This window comes from Macaca thibetana, chromosome 14, assembly GCF_024542745.1.
Source record: "Macaca thibetana thibetana isolate TM-01 chromosome 14, ASM2454274v1, whole genome shotgun sequence".
Classification (NCBI taxonomy): domain Eukaryota; kingdom Metazoa; phylum Chordata; class Mammalia; order Primates; family Cercopithecidae; genus Macaca; species Macaca thibetana.
The window spans coordinates 31,506,786-31,522,718 of record NC_065591.1 but is presented as its reverse complement, the minus strand read 5'-3'; the positions used below and the strand labels follow the sequence as shown (position 1 = coordinate 31,522,718).

Below are 15,933 nucleotides of genomic sequence, written 5' to 3'. Positions count from 1 at the left end.
TAGTATTGGAAACTGTCAGTGGTGATTGAGACCTGCTTCTGTTACTAAAAGTTAAACATATTTGAAAATGGATGCTGAGGTAACAAAAAATTATAAGCACTCACCAGAACCGGAACCACCATTTGGAACATTAATATGTGCAGGATGTAATTAGAAGTTTCCATTTGCTATTATATTTGGAAAGTGTCCCACTCACTGAAGAACTGGCTGTAAGAACGCCATAGGAGGGAGGGTGGGGCTACAGGCCAAAAGTACAAGTCTTCCTCCAAGAGGATGGCCCCTGTTGGAAAGCATGAGACACACTTTGAGGGTAAGAGTGAGACGATATTGCATCTAAGGGCTGCTCCTGTTGAACTGGTCAGGGAAGAAGGCGTGAGATAAAATTTAAGCAGGGGAAATCATAGATTACTGAATCTCTTTTAGGGCAAATCATATGGTAACTGTCTTGACATGTGTCTTCTACTATCATTCTGATGGCTTTGGGATGTCAGGGAATGAGTTCCATTTGGTGGTGCTCAAATCCTGGTATTCCTCTATACAAGTGAGAGTTTTTAAAATCAGGATGACTTGCTTTGATATTTAAAGCATGTCTCCTTAAAACAGCTAATACTGTATATTTCCTAAGATGATTTCCAAAGCTCTTTTGTGTGCATTACCTTACACACATCCTATTAGCTATTCCTTCCTTGACACGCTTGGCTTCTGATATGCCACTCTCTCTTGGTTTAGTTCCCAGTTTCTTGACCATTTGGTCTTGAGATTCTTTTCCTTTACCCACTAATAATTTGGTGTCCCAGGATTAGACTGAGAACCATGGCTATGTGTGCTCCCTGGGAGACTATAGTGTACCTAATAGTGTACCTACCCTTTTACCTCAGGATGTATGTGTTTACAGATGATTCAAAAGTCTCAATCTCCATCCCTGACCACTCCTCCTATCTTAATATTCATATCCAGCTGACTGCTGGACGTCTCCACTTACATGTTCCACAGACATCTTGTGTGTAATGTGCACAAATCTGAATTCATCTTTAAAGATTGACTGCTTTTCCTGCATTTTTTTCATAAATGAAACAGAAACCTAGGAATCAACATTGACCTCTTCCACTTCCTCACATCTACTCAGCCATTCCTGCCTATTTTACCATTTCAGTATCTCACTTTCATTCCCTCTTCACATTGCTACTGTGCTAATTCAGATCTGTAGTTTGTGTTACTTGAGCCATTACAATTCCTTTATACCAGGCCCCCATGTTGCCCATGTTTATTCCTGCATCCCCTGTGCCTTCCCTGCTTGCCTTCCACACAGCTGCTAGAGACCTGACTAGTTTACCTCTCCAGCCTCATGTCTCACTTTTCATTTTCTACTTCGTTTTACCTTGTTATCATCATCCTTTTGTGAATACAATATGACTGCAGCAGCCAGTATGCAACCATGATCTTCTTTGAGAGGAAAAGTCTTGTGCTAAGGATGGCAGGACAGAAAGATGGAGCCAATCTGAACTGTTGATAACACCACTGTGTCATCATGTCAGCCTTGAACTAGCTACCTCTGACTATTCGCAAGAATAACCACCCCCAAACTATTTAAGCTACGTTAATTTAGGTATTTGTCTTATTCTAGTGATACATCAAGCCTCAGAGAAATTAGTAAAAAAAAAATCGGTTGTGTTTTCAAGGGGCCTCAGAGTCAGAAATGGCCTTTTCTCCACCAAAAGTAGAGTCTGGTTTGGGCAATGTTAATGCCAACTGTTAAATTCCTGTTATGTGCGAATAAGTATTCTTGCCAATGGCAGAAAATACAGAAGCTTGTTACCAGCAAACTTCATGTTAGGCCGGGGCAGTGGCTCATGCCTGTAATCCCAACGCTTTGGGAGCCTGAGGCAGGAGGATCACTTGAAGACAGGAGTTTGAGACCAGCCTGGTCAACACAGCAAAACCCTGGCTCTACTAAAAATTGCAAAAAAGGGCATGGTGGTGCACACCTGTGATCCCAGCTACCCTGGAGGCCGAGGCATGAGAATCACTTGAACTTGGGAGGCGGAGGTTGGAGTCAGCCAAGATCATGCCACTGCACTCCAGTCTGGGAGACAGAGAGAGACTGTCTGGAAAAAAACAAACAAAAAACTACACCTTAGTATGAACTAAAGGTCACTCATTCAACAAATAAGAGAATGTGAATTCTGACGAGAAGATAAAGCAAATCAAAGCATTCTGAAGAGCAAGGGTTACACAGGGTTGGAAGGGAGATTTGGGGCATCGTAAGTACTCTGGAAATAGAGAGGTCATCCAGAAGAGAAAGAAAAACTGGCAGGGGATTCCAGGGCCAGCTTTAATTGCCAAGGTTTACTAGTTTTTGATTACTGCTTTATTGGAAAAGTTTGGTTTTGAAAAAATTAAGTGGTTTGACACTATGGTCTGAATGTTTGTGTTCCCCCAAATTGTTGAAATCCAATCCCTAAAGCAATAATATTAAGAAGTAGGGCCTTTAGGCTCTGCCCTCATGAAGGGGATTAGTGCCCTTACAAAAGAGGCCTGAGGAAGTTTGTTTGCCCTTTCCACTACATAAAGACACGGCAAGAAGGTACCATCTTTGAAGCAGAGGGAGGGTACTTACCAGACACCAAATTTGCTGATGCCTTGAACTTCCAACCCTCCAGAACTGTGAGCAATAAATCTCTATTGTTTGTAAATTACTCAATCTATTTTGTTATAACAAACTAAACAAAGACAATTGACTTATTTTCAAAAAAGGATAGCTGCCAGGTGTGGTGGCTCACGCCTGTAATCCCAGTACTTTGGGAGGCTGAGGCAGGCAGATCACGAGGTCAGGAGATCAAGACCATCCTGGCTAACATGGTGAACCCTGTCTCTACTAAAAATACAAAAAAATTGGCCGGTCCTCGTGGCAGGCACCTGTAATCCCAGCTACTCGGGAGGCTGTGGCAGGAGAATGGCGTGAACCCTCGAGGCGGAGCTTGCAGTGAGCCGAGATGGCGCCACTGCACTCCAGCCTGGGTGAGAGAGCGAGACTCCATCTCAAAAAATAAAAAAAAAAAAATTTAAAAAACATAGCCATAATAGGATTTGATAGCCTGATTATATTCTACTAAATGAAAAGTAAACAGGAAAAATGACAGTCTATTTCAGAACATTGTGACATGTGTGAATATGAAAGGGTAAGTTTGTCTTCATGGTCCCTAATGGCGGCTGCTTAGCCTTGAATGCCACTTCCTTTTCTTATAGTTTTCTCTACAAAATAACTGTTATTGGGGAAAATGGACGGTGGAGCACACAAGAGGGTACAGTCAAAGCTAGGAGATGACTTTGAGCGGGCCTGCTACATTTGCAGCAGGTCACCAAGAATCCATCCCATCTTCTACCTTAAAAGCAAAGGCTGACTAATACTAGTTTATGGAAAACAGGCAATTATACAAAATACAGAGTTGGAACCAAAATTTGTTTTTAAAATGTGAGTTTTTTACCACTTGAAGTATTTCATTCTAAACTCTCAATTATATAATTACAAAAAAAAAAAAATCCAAGTTTCAGGAAAACATACTTAATCCTAACATAAAATTCATGTCACTTATCACAAAGACAGTCAAATGTATAAAGGAGAACCAAAACAGCAGCAGTATTTACAAATTTAAACTACATGAGATGTTGTGAACAATCTTTTGTTAACAAACAGCACATTACATACTTTTACATACTACATTTCAAAAATGCATCTGTGAATAATGTGATAAAGCGCATAGTGTTGAAGACTTTAAATTAAATTCAAGGTCATCATGTTGAAGACCTGAAATTAAATTCAAGGTCGTAGTGATGAAAAATTTAAAGTCAAGGTCTTAGCGATAAAGACTTTAAATTCAAAGACAGATTGTCTAAGGACAAACCACTAGCGTTCAAGTTGTTTAGTCAATTAGTTCTCTGTGAGTACAAAATATTAGGAATCACTAAATGGATTAGCCTAATTACAAATTTTGATCATTTCTAAATAACTCACAACTGCAAGTCTTTTCACAGAATCAGTCACATAGTTTCTCTCTATCCTTGTGCAGGTATTTTAAATCCTTATTCAAAACAATTCCCTCTCCATTTCTAGATTTTTGTAAGTATAAAATATTTGAAAACAAAGGTATGTCTGTTCCTTAGCTAGAGAACTATTCTTCCATTGACTCCTGGAAGAGAAAAAAAAGATTCCCATTTCCTCCTCTACCTCAAACACACAAAGCAAACCCAAACAATCCAATTCCTAATGTAGTGTCACATAGAACCCAGGGCCTGAAACAATATTTCATGCTAGTTTTCCTGCTATATGCAGAGAACAATTTAGTTATTTACATTATTGAGAAATGTATTTAACAGCCTAGAATCATCCTAGTGCTTCCATCAGCAGAAGGCTTGCTAAAAAAGGCGTGAGCAACGGCGTCTGCGAATGGGAACATCAAAGACTCTCCTCCGTCTCTCCTCTTCATCATCTTCATCTGATTCATCCATATCTGCTGAATCATCATCCTCGTCTTCCTCCTCTTCCTCCTCCTCCTCTTCTTCCATCTCTTCATATTCATCAGGACCCATTTCCTTTAAAGAGAAAACAATCTTTTGATAAGAAGAGCATCTATCAGTTTTTTTAACAGTTATTTCATGTAAATTCTCATTTATCTAGAATTCAAACAACCAGACATGCCAAATGTGAATTTCCATAGACTTGAACAGTGCATTCTCACAACACACATGTTGATGCAACATTCTGGAGTGGATTTTGTATCTTGTGTTAAATAATGCTCAGTGTGGTTTTTGTTGTTGTTGTTTAATGGAAGATCTTCTTTTTTAAACAATTGTTTATTTTAAAATTTTCTTAGAGACAAGTTCTTGCTATGTTGCCTAGGCTAGCCTCGAACTCCTGGGCTCAAGCAATTCTCCCACCTCAGTCTCCCGAGTAGCTGGGACTACAGGTGCATGCGACGCAGCCCGGCTCAGTATGGTTTTAATGGATGAATATTTCACTAAGCCAGTACTTATTTTTTATACAGTAGTTGGTAATTCATAGAAGGTAGCAAACAGACCACTTGTAACAATCCAAGATACAGTTTTACTGAACTTATATTCATACACTGAATAATAATTATTAATCTATATACTTACAGAAAAGAGGATATGAAAATATTAATCAAGTATGACCTCTACTGGTAACTTTTATGCACTGCCAACAAGAACTCTTAAGATTTTTATTGAGCTCCTACTATAAAGACACATCATTTCAATTCAACCATCAGTAGCCTCTACTTTTTAAAAAAATACTTTTATTTTTTTAGTGGCTTGAAACAACAACAGTCATTATTATCTCTCATGGTTCATGTGGGTTAGTATTTGGGAGGTATTCAGTGGAGTGGTTCTGGGTTGGGGTCTCCCGTGACGTTGCAGTCAGATGGTAGGTGGAACTGCAGTCATTTCACGAGCATCTTCATTCACATCTCTGGTACCCACGCGTGATGATCCAAATATCTGGAATCTGAAACAGCTGGGGCTCCTGGGTGCCTCCCTCTATCGCTATGTGATGTCTCTACATGGTCTCTTCTGCATGATGGCTTCATGGTAGCTGGACGTCTTCCATGGTGGCTCAGGGTGTCAAAGACACATGTCCCAGGAGAGAGAGAGAGAACTCTAGGCTGAAGGAATATTACCTTTTTCTAACTCAGAAATCACAGTGTCACTTTGCCAATTCATTTTAAGTACATACCTAAGATCAACCCACACTGGAGGGAAATGACAGCCTCTATTTTTAAATTACCTTGATGGAGGCTCTCAGATTAGGACAGTAGTGATGTTGAACGTGCATCTGAATATCTCTTGGAAATGTCAATTCTGCCCATGCAATGTCTCTACTCAAGCCATGACTTACTCTGCTGTCAATGTTCTCTCTCACACATTTGAGACACAATGGGAGGAGTTGCTACATTGAACAGAATTCTGAACAGTAAGGACCTACTGGGTACTCTGGAAAGTATGGGGCAACCTGGAGCATGATGTCAGCCACAGTCCTTCCACCAAGGCTTTTATGGTGTTGCGTGATCCAGCACCCCATTATCCCTCTGATCTCATCTCTAGCCCCTCTCCCTGTAGTTCACTGCACTCCAGCTACACTGGCCTCCTTGGGTCAAGCACACCAAGCACATTATTGTTTCAGAACCTCCACATGTGCTGCTCCTTTGCTTCAAACACTTGTCTCCCACATATCCACCTAATTCCCTCTGCTCCTTTCACGTTTCAGCTTAAATGTCACTGAGGTCTCTCCTGACCCATCTTTATATTAGAACAACCTAACAATACATTCTTTATCTCTTTTACTCTGCTGTTTCTCCATAGCACTTATTACTACTTAAGGACACAGTGTTTATTGTTACAGTTTGTTTCTTTGAATTGGAATGTAAATTTCAAGGCAGGGAATTTGATTATATTGTTTATCACAGTACTCAATAAATAGCTGTTGTACAAGCAAATGAATTAATGTAGGAGAAAGGAAATGTGTCACTTAGGATTTATTATAACACTAACAATAACAGAGAAAATATACACTGATATGACTTATAAGACATTACATTCTTTTTATCTTTGGATTTATTTGTTTAATCTAAGGAATGAAGACTTTGAAATTCAGTTAGGAGGTCCAAAAGGTGGGAAAGGGAAAGGCTTGGGAAGTTCTAAAACATGTTATCTGAGTAGTATGATTATTAATTATCTTAATGAGAAGAAAACAGAAAAACTGTTAAAGAACTCAATGTGGCTAAGGAGAGAGATTGCTCAGAAAAGAAGTGTACACACACACACAGCAGATGCAGAAAGGAACACACAGAGAGTGGAAATGTGCAGCCGGAGCCTCTAAAAGTGCCCCCAACAAGCCAAACACGCATACCACCTAGACCAAGAAAAGACATAAGACCAACTAATGCATATTTCCAAGAGGCATTCCAAGGAGAAAGAAAAAGGAAGTGTTAAGCCTACGAATTAATCAGACTGGTAGAGGATGAAAAAGCAGAACAATTCTCCATATCAGGAAACTAATATTCAAACAGGAAAGGTCAACAAATACAACCCCCATGGCTTTTTTAATGTCGGTAAGAAGTAAGTCCAGAATTCTCATTTTATTTCTCATCCTTGAGAGAAAACATTTTCCACAAGGTAGGTCAAGATTTTATATGTTTATTTGTGGTTAGAAGGAAACGAAAACTAGTAAGAAAGAACATAGTTAAGGGAGAGCTGAACATGAAATGGGTTTATTATTGTCATTTAAAAAGGAACTAATAAGTAAATCTTGTAAAACTTTCTCAGTTTTAATTTCTGATATGGTAAGTGTTAATACAATCAACATAAGCAAGAATTCTTCGGAGTCCTCAGTAAGTTTTTAGAGTTTCAGGGGGTCATGAGACTGAAAGTTGACAACCGCTGTCCTTAAATAAAGACTACTTTAAACCCACCCTAACAAACATTAAAAACAAACAAGATGCCAAAGGATCAAGTTGACCCAATAGTAACTCAACTGCCTACCAAAACAAACCTCAATGCTCTTTAAACTTTAGGACAAGGAATATTATCAGCAATAAAGATGGAGATTTCATAATGATGAAAGAATTACGTCATTAAAAATACATCATAATCCTTAGCATATTTGCATATAATTATACAGCTTCAAAATACATGAAGCAAACCTGATAGGCCTAAAAAGAGAAACAAAAAACTATAATTATATTTGGAGATTTCAACAATCATCTCTCACTTGTTGATAGGACAAAGACCAAAAAAAAAAAAAAAAAAAATCAACAAGTATACAGAAGACTTGAAAAACACTGTCAACCAATTTGACCTATCATTTGTAGAATAATATTACCCAAAATAGCAGAATGTACATTATTTTCAAATATACAAGGATCATTTACCAAGATAAACCATAATTTTGGGCCATAAAACATTTAGGATTGAAAATACAGAGCAAATTCTCTAACCACAATAAATTTAAAAAATCAATAGTCAAAAGATAACTGAAAACTCCCCAAATGTTTGAAAATTAACACATTTCTAGAAAAGTCATAGATCAAAATTAAATTACAAGGGAAATCTAACACTATTTTGAACTACACGTTCATGAAAACACATCACAACTTGTGAAATGCAGCTAAAACAGTGCTTGGAGAGAAAAAAGGTCTAAAATTACTAATATAAACTTCTACCTTAAAAAAGCTAGAAGAAAAGCAAATTAAACTCAAAGTAGAAGGAAAGAAATAAAGATAACTGCAAAAATAATGCAATAGAAAATAAGCAAATAGAGAAAATTAGTAAAACCAAAAGTTGCTCCTTTAAATGATCAATAAAAATTATAAACCCCTAGCTAAAGCAATGAACAAAAGATATAAATTAACAATATTAAGAACAAAAGAGGACATGTGATTATGGCTTTTGTAGCCATTAAAAGGATATCAAGGGAATACTGTCAATAACTTTATACCAATAAATTCAACATTTAGATGGAATGGACAAATTCCTTGAAAGGCACAAATTACCAAAACTGAAACAAGAAGAAATAGAAAATATGAATATTAAAGAAATTAAATTCAAATTTCAAAATTTTTCCACAAACAGAACTCTAGCCCCTGATAACTTCACTGATGAATCATATCAAACATGTAAGGATAATATTATTCCAAACTCATACAGATACTGGGCCAGTCAAAAAAGGAATTCTGTTATCCTAAGTAGCAAATTCCCAGTACTGGAAATACAGTTTCTGGCATTCCTCCACTGGGAAGAAAGCTAAATCTTCACTTCCAAACGCACACTGTAGATTCTTTTCACTAGATATGCCACACAGGTAATGGCCCAAAGTCTCATTATCAGCCTTCTCTTTCCAAACTGGAGTTGAAAATGTGTCAGCTCTGGGTCAGATTAATATCATGTCCATCTTCCCAAATTTATACCCATCCATCAGGGTCATTCCAGAAGTTAGAGGGTATTTTCCAAAGACTCAACACCTACAACTCAATTGCACTCTGGGTATATAATTCATATTTTATCCCCATTGTATAACTGGAGCTTCATAATTTTCTTTAATCATGTTATAGTCTCTAAGATTGGGGTTACTGTTACACTTGTCATAAGGTAACCCTAAAAACAAGATTTTAATAATATACCTAGTTGACTTAAGAAATGATCCCAGAGAGACTGCCAAAAGTATACATCTACACATTAAATTTTCTTTATAATGATCTTTCTGGAATATTTGTTTATTTGACATTAAATTGGAAGTTTGAGCAAAAACACTGTAAGAAGTTGTTTTCCCAGTCTTAAAGCTGATTCTAACTGGTCTAATGTGGTATTTCTCCTAATCTAAAACATTTAGGCCACTGAACAGTGAAAAAGTTGTTGAATCTTTAAAACAGATAGCAGAAATTCTCTGGTTAGAGACTATGGAGCCTCATTTACTTGTCCATTTCTCTCAATAAATTCACATGACCCCCAAGATATTTCCTCAAAATCTCTACGGTTCTCTGGAATGCAATTTATAAACTTAACTACTTGCCTGCCTTATCTGCAGTGTTAACCCTACAAAGTCACGTAAATCAGCACTAGAGGAAAATTTAACTTACCAATCGGGCTATAGACACCCTGAATGTTGGACATGCCATATGGAATCGGGGAATGGCAACATTAAAGATCTTGTCTTTAAAGTAAAGAAAGTGGAAGGTATAATATCCTTCCATATATCCTGATGTTGTAGAGAATGTGGTACAGCTTGTGTATTCATATACCCGACCTGGGCTGATGATTGGAAATTCACCTGCAGGGAAAACAGTAACAATAAACCAAAGTATAAAATTCATTTATTACAATAAATAAGGTAGGGTCTCCATGGCATTATGTAAACTACATAATAGTAAATGCACAGTTAGAAAAAAAATTCCAAAAGAAAATGTAACAAAATGTTAACAGTGATAGGACAATGAGTAGGTATTTTATTCCTCTTCACTTTTTTTTTTTTTTTTTTTTGAGATAGAGTCTTGCTCTGTTGCCCAGGCTGGAGTGCAGTGGCATGATCTCAGCTCACTACAACCTCCACCTCCCAGGTTCAAGCGATTCTCCTGCCTCAGCCTCCCAAGTAGCTGGGATTACAAGTGCCTGCCACCATGCCCGGCTAATCTTTGTATTTTTAGTAGAGGCAGGGTTTTGCCACGTTGGTCAGACTGGTCTGAAACTCCCGACCTCAGGTGATTCGCCCACCTTGGCCTCCCAAAGTTCTGGGATATCAGGTAGGAGCCACTGCGCCTAGCCCTCTCAACATTTTTTTAATGTATTCCTCAAATTCCCTACAATGTAGAAGGTGGGAAGTATCTAGTGAAAACAAACAAACAAACAAACAAAACAGAACAGAACAGGCATGTTTCTTTTTCAAAAAGCTTTGAGGCATTGAAGACACAACCTTTAAAATATGAGTAATAAAAAGCATTACAGACACCAGTTCAAACAGAGATAAGGGTAATCTAAATATTTTTAAAGTAGCAAGAAACAGAAACCTAAAACTGTGAAGATGCATCCTAAGCATTCAGATCAGACAAAATGCCACTCACAAGGGAGAGTCCTTACACCACTGGACCAAATGGCAGAAAAAGAACTGTGGTTTAATAAAGCCTCTCTCTTAGCACTAGATCCAGAAAATATTCCTGGACTCAAGCCCAGGAAAAAAAATTTGTTAAGTAAACAGGTAGATCTATTCATAGCAATGAATTTAGAAAACCTTAAACTGGATTCTGCATATGCTTAGGACTGATAACAGAAGTACATAGCATAAATATGTTATTTTCCTGGAGCACATATTCAAACCTGAAGAATCTGAGGGCTCAGAGACTTCAGATAATCATAATCTTTAAGAAAGCCAAATGACAATGGTAACTACAACTAAAGTGACTGAAATCCACAAACAATAAAAATTCATGCCATTAATTTTAACATTTCCCCCCAAACTTCAAAAAAACATGACCAATACAAAATTTATTTCCCCTTTCTGCCCTATGTGTTCTAACCCACAAAATATAATGAATAATGAACCAGTTAAAAAAAAAATGAAGGAAAAGCAAAGAACCCCAGGTGATCCACAGAAACGGAAATCAATCCCTGAATAATTGAGTTTGCTATTATTTTAGAAAAGTTAATGCTTAAGGGATTAAATTAATAGGATAATGACCTTTTATGTTATATTTATGATGCAAAGTCTAAGACTTCTTCTAAGGAATTAATGTATAAACCTAAATCTTGGGTTCCATACCAACTACTCCAGGTCCTTGAACTTCTTCCACGTCACCCTTAGCATTTGTTATTCTCCAATAGCGACTGTCCAACTGACAGGCCTTCTCAGGAAGTGCATCCTTTGACATTTCAATCCTAGAGAAGGGAATGGGGTGGTAGAGACAAAAATCTGGCTTGTTTCTTTGGTTTAAGAGATACACTATTCAGGCTAACACTATGAAGAAAAATTTCCAAAAAATTAAGAAACCCAACCCAAAGTCCATGTTAGCCATCTATTTTTCTAAGTTCTCAAAGATACTGGCTTCATTAGCTGGATCCCTCTACAAAAATGCTTTTACTCAACTTACGCATTTGACTGTCAGTGTGGATCAACAATAGAAAGGGCAACACAAAATATGCAACATAATGGTAACAACAATCTTTTGCTGTTCAAATAAAGATCAATTTGGCAAATGCTTTCTAGAAGATAGTGCCATGAAAAACTTCTGGAGAACTGAAACTCTCTTTAACTGCATAAGGCTATACAACCCATTTCCCTTTTTTCCATTAGTTTCTAGAAAGTTTAAGGCAAAACGGCACCAGTTACTGGGATTACACTTTTTTTGTTTGAGACAGGGTCTCACTCTGCCACCCAGGCTGGAGTGCAGTGGCGTAATCTTGGGCTCACTGCTGCCTTGACGTCCTAGGCTGAAGCCATCCTTCTGCCTCAGCCCCTCCAGTAGCCTGGACTACAGGCATGTGCCACTATACCAGGATAATTTTTTTTGAAATTTTTGTAGAGACAAGGTCTCACTATGTTGTCCAGGCTGGTCTTGAACTCCTAAGCTCAAACAATCCTCCCACCTTGGCCTCCCAAAGTGCTGCGACTATAGGCGTGGGCCACCACGTCCAGCCTGGGATTACACTTTGACTCTGTTTCCCAATGCTATCGCTTTCCCCTTTCCCTAGGAATCTAGTGTCTCTTATTTTCACTCTGAGTATCCTATAAGTATGCGTTGATATGTTTATTTTGAGCACATCTCAATCCTAGGCAGGATCTAAATCAAACAAGTAAAACAACAAATATCTATACATGTGTACTTGGATATAGCAAAGGTTGCATACAGTATCTAAATCCTAGGATGCTTCCAGGTAGTTATATTTTACTAAAATACTTCCAGTATGCATATATGCATGTATGTGTATTTTAAAATATACTTATATATAACATAAAACACATAAAAATATATTTTAAAACACAGTATTCTTAATCCCTTAGGGCAATGAGTTATCTTTGTGTCATAGCACAGAATACTTCTAACTAATATAAATTTAAAATATTTGCTTCTTATTTAATAAAATTCAACGTCTAACACTATGTCTGGCATCCATGAAGCACGCAATACACATTTATTAGATTTTTTTAATTGAATATAAATAGGCCACATTAAATTTAAAATGCATGACTTTATTATGGCAATTTGACAGCTTCTAGAATACATTACAACTTAGAGCTTTAATGACGACTACAACTTAGTGGTCCATTTCCACAGTACCTGGCACAATACTTAATACCCAGTATATTTTCAAGAAATAACTTAAATAACTTAGAGGTTAATATGAAGTCCAAGTCCTCCATGACCACTATCTTAGAGAAAATGTATCCACCTTCCTCCCAACTTCAGCAAGTTCTTTCAAAATGTGTCTTACATATCATGTCGAATGGGACAATAGCAATATGTCCATTGGATATATCCCACCATTAACTGAAAGGCGACCCCATTTAAAATTCTCACCTGATTCGGTATGTGAAGAAATAGTGGGGTGGATGTACAGAGCTAAGTTCTGGCAGAAACGATGTGGAAACGGAAACAGTAATATCCCCAGTTGTTGCTACACACTCTGGATCGTGAACATATCTAGGTAATTTAAAAATTAAACATTTTAAAATCTACAGGATTTAAAAGATACAATGCAAAATAGGTTATACTTTAGGACGAAAAATTTAAATCATATTTCAGACTCAGAAAAGTTCAATAATATTTGGGTATAGTCCTATTAAACTTAGAAGGAAACTAGAAACAAACTATAAAACCTTGGTAACTCTGGATCAGTAATGACAGCAATCAAGGTTCAATGATCAGTGGTTCCAATAATGGACTGGTAATTAGCTTGGAAACAAAAATGAGCTTATTCAGTTTCCAGGGCTAAGGAAACTTTTGGGACATCTGAAAACCCAGCTACATGATGGCTAATGCTAAATGATGGCTCTGACAATAAAAATGTGCAAGTATGCTGTTCCCAGAAGCCTCTAATGTATAATCAGTCTATCATTTCTGCCAACCAGGCTATTATGAACCAGTATTACCTCCAATACTATCTAAAATACCTGAATGTTCCATTTAGAGATAATAAATATTTGCCAGGAATTAACAGTTACTGACTTGCTATTCATAATAAATCTATCAGTTGCCAAATAACTTTTTGTTTTTTTTTCAAAAATATATTATATAGATACTATTAACCCATAGTTTCTAAATCAAAATCACCTTTTTCTTGATTCTTCCAGATAGGAAAAATACCAGTTGTCTAAGCATTTAGATGTTTGGCTTTAAGGTGAGAATAAAATAGTGAGATTGAAGATAATCTTCTATTATCAATCTCAATAGAGAGGTTTTATTACCAACCTTCTTGGGAAACTTCATTTCATGATCTGTGAGTTATAATTTTTTTCTGATTTACAATCATTTCAATCCAAAAAGACCTAAATAAAATACCTGAAAATTTGGTCTCTGATGATAGGGAAGCCACCTGATACAACATTTTTGACATAAGAGGTAAACCAGTCAGTAAAAGTAGCACCTATAAACCAGGAAAGGGAGAAAAAAAGAAAAGAACAAATAGTTTTATAAAATCTATATAGGAAACAATTGTAATTCCTCTATACTTTACAGTATGATACCAAAACTAGAAACATTTATAGATATAATTGTGCTAATCATTTATAAGGTCAATTTCTATTCTCAATTCTATCTACCTTATTTCCTTGGGATTCTCCCCCTTTTCATCCCCCCAACTATTGTTAGAGAATCCTCCAACGACCTTCAAACTATTTTTTTACACTTACAATTAATCAAATTTTAAACTTTAATTCATTCTGGTACAAGAATGAAAAGCCTTATTTCTGTAATTTATTGAACATATAGAACAAAGAAGATACAGCTATGTCTAGGAAGAAACTACAAGAAAAATATCAGTACCTATTCTCAGACTTCCCTGGTCCAGGTACATCCTGACTCAAGCACAAAATTTTGGCAGAAGCCAGGCTCAGTCTGGACATCTACCAGGGATATGGCATTGTGGAGTTCTGTGCATCAAGCCAATCCCAAAGTGGTCTAGTTGCACACTACTATAGATTTAATTGCACAGCGGTCCTCCATATTCTTAGTGACCAGCTCAAAGCAGAAAAGGATTACTGGAACAGTCTAGTCCAGACCATATATCAGTGATCTAATGATTGGATTATAACAAGTATTTACATGAATTAATAATGTTTACCCCTTCTAGGTAATATTTAACATAAGTCTGTCAGACCCCCCATTATTTACTGTTAATACATCTCAGTGCCTAGAACATATTAGTCCTTTAATTAATTTTGTTCAATGAATTTCTTTGTAATCTGGTTTCAATTAACCCAGTTTCTACACTCTGTCACACTGAATGTCATATGCTAAATGTGTAGTGTTTACTAATTATTCTATTTAGGGAATGATAGAAGATACATTTTGGCTTATATCTAAGGGTACAAGGCTTTAAGCTTTTAAAAGGCATCAACTGAGAGAAGGTAAACTATAATAGTTGGCTCTTTTCTCAATATCTATTAATGACCCATTCTGACCCATTATTTATTAAACACTTGTATTCAAGGTTCATTGATCATGTACCTACTTTGAGTAAGATATTAAGAAGCTATATAATGTCATTAAAATTCATAGAGGGTATAATTTTACATTTTTAGCACTAGTAATTTATCTGAATTTTAAAAAATCATATATATGTATATTTTGTGGAAAAAATGTTATATAAGTAGAGACAAATTTGTGGTTTGCATAAAAAGATTGGCATGGTGTATTTTAATCTACCTTATTTTATTACAATACGGACCAGAGTGTATTCTTTAAGATGAGGACAGACTAGGCTGCACTCACTACTAAACTTATCTGACAGATTCCAGTTTTCTTAAATATCTATTAATAGCACACTGACCACCAGTTTATGCTATTTTGTGTGTTACCAGTCTAAACAAACTTAGTTGAATCAAGATGCAATTTATATGTTCTAAGGTAATTTACCTTTTAAAGTGAGCCCATGTGCTGGGGTCTCTCTGATGGTTCTGGAGCTTTTTCAAGGCAGCTGAAAGGAAGCTCCTTTTTCGTCCTTTCTCCCCGCATTAACTTCCCACCTCATCTCTTCTCAGTGTCTCTCAATCCTTTGCTTTGCTCTCCCATTTTAAGAGAAATCCCAGCTACTGGCATAGTATTATTACACCTTAGTACTCTGCTGGAGTGGTGAGGTTCTACACACCATGTCAGATGAGCACCAAACTAAGAGTAAGGAACTCACAGAGGCTGGGCAGCAGCTTACCTTAGCACT

The 15,933-nt window shown here is 36.8% G+C and overlaps 2 protein-coding genes across 2 annotated transcripts in view; both read right to left on the bottom strand.

Moving 5' to 3' along the window:
- The window catches only part of CSTF3 (cleavage stimulation factor subunit 3), a 710,177-nt gene that overhangs the window by 642,884 nt on the left and 51,360 nt on the right, over window positions 1-15,933 (bottom strand). The gene's annotated exons all lie outside the window — the stretch shown is intronic.
- FBXO3 (F-box protein 3) overlaps window positions 3,447-15,933 on the bottom strand; it is a 203,876-nt gene continuing 191,389 nt past the window's right edge. The window contains exons 8-12 of the mRNA XM_050758782.1: window positions 14,058-14,142; window positions 13,077-13,199; window positions 11,321-11,436; window positions 9,648-9,838; window positions 3,447-4,590 (exon numbers count right to left, since the gene is read on the bottom strand). Of these exons, the coding sequence (XP_050614739.1) occupies window positions 4,414-4,590; window positions 9,648-9,838; window positions 11,321-11,436; window positions 13,077-13,199; window positions 14,058-14,142 (692 nt within the window). The 3' untranslated portion in view covers window positions 3,447-4,413. The remainder of the gene's footprint in view (window positions 4,591-9,647; window positions 9,839-11,320; window positions 11,437-13,076; window positions 13,200-14,057; window positions 14,143-15,933) is intronic.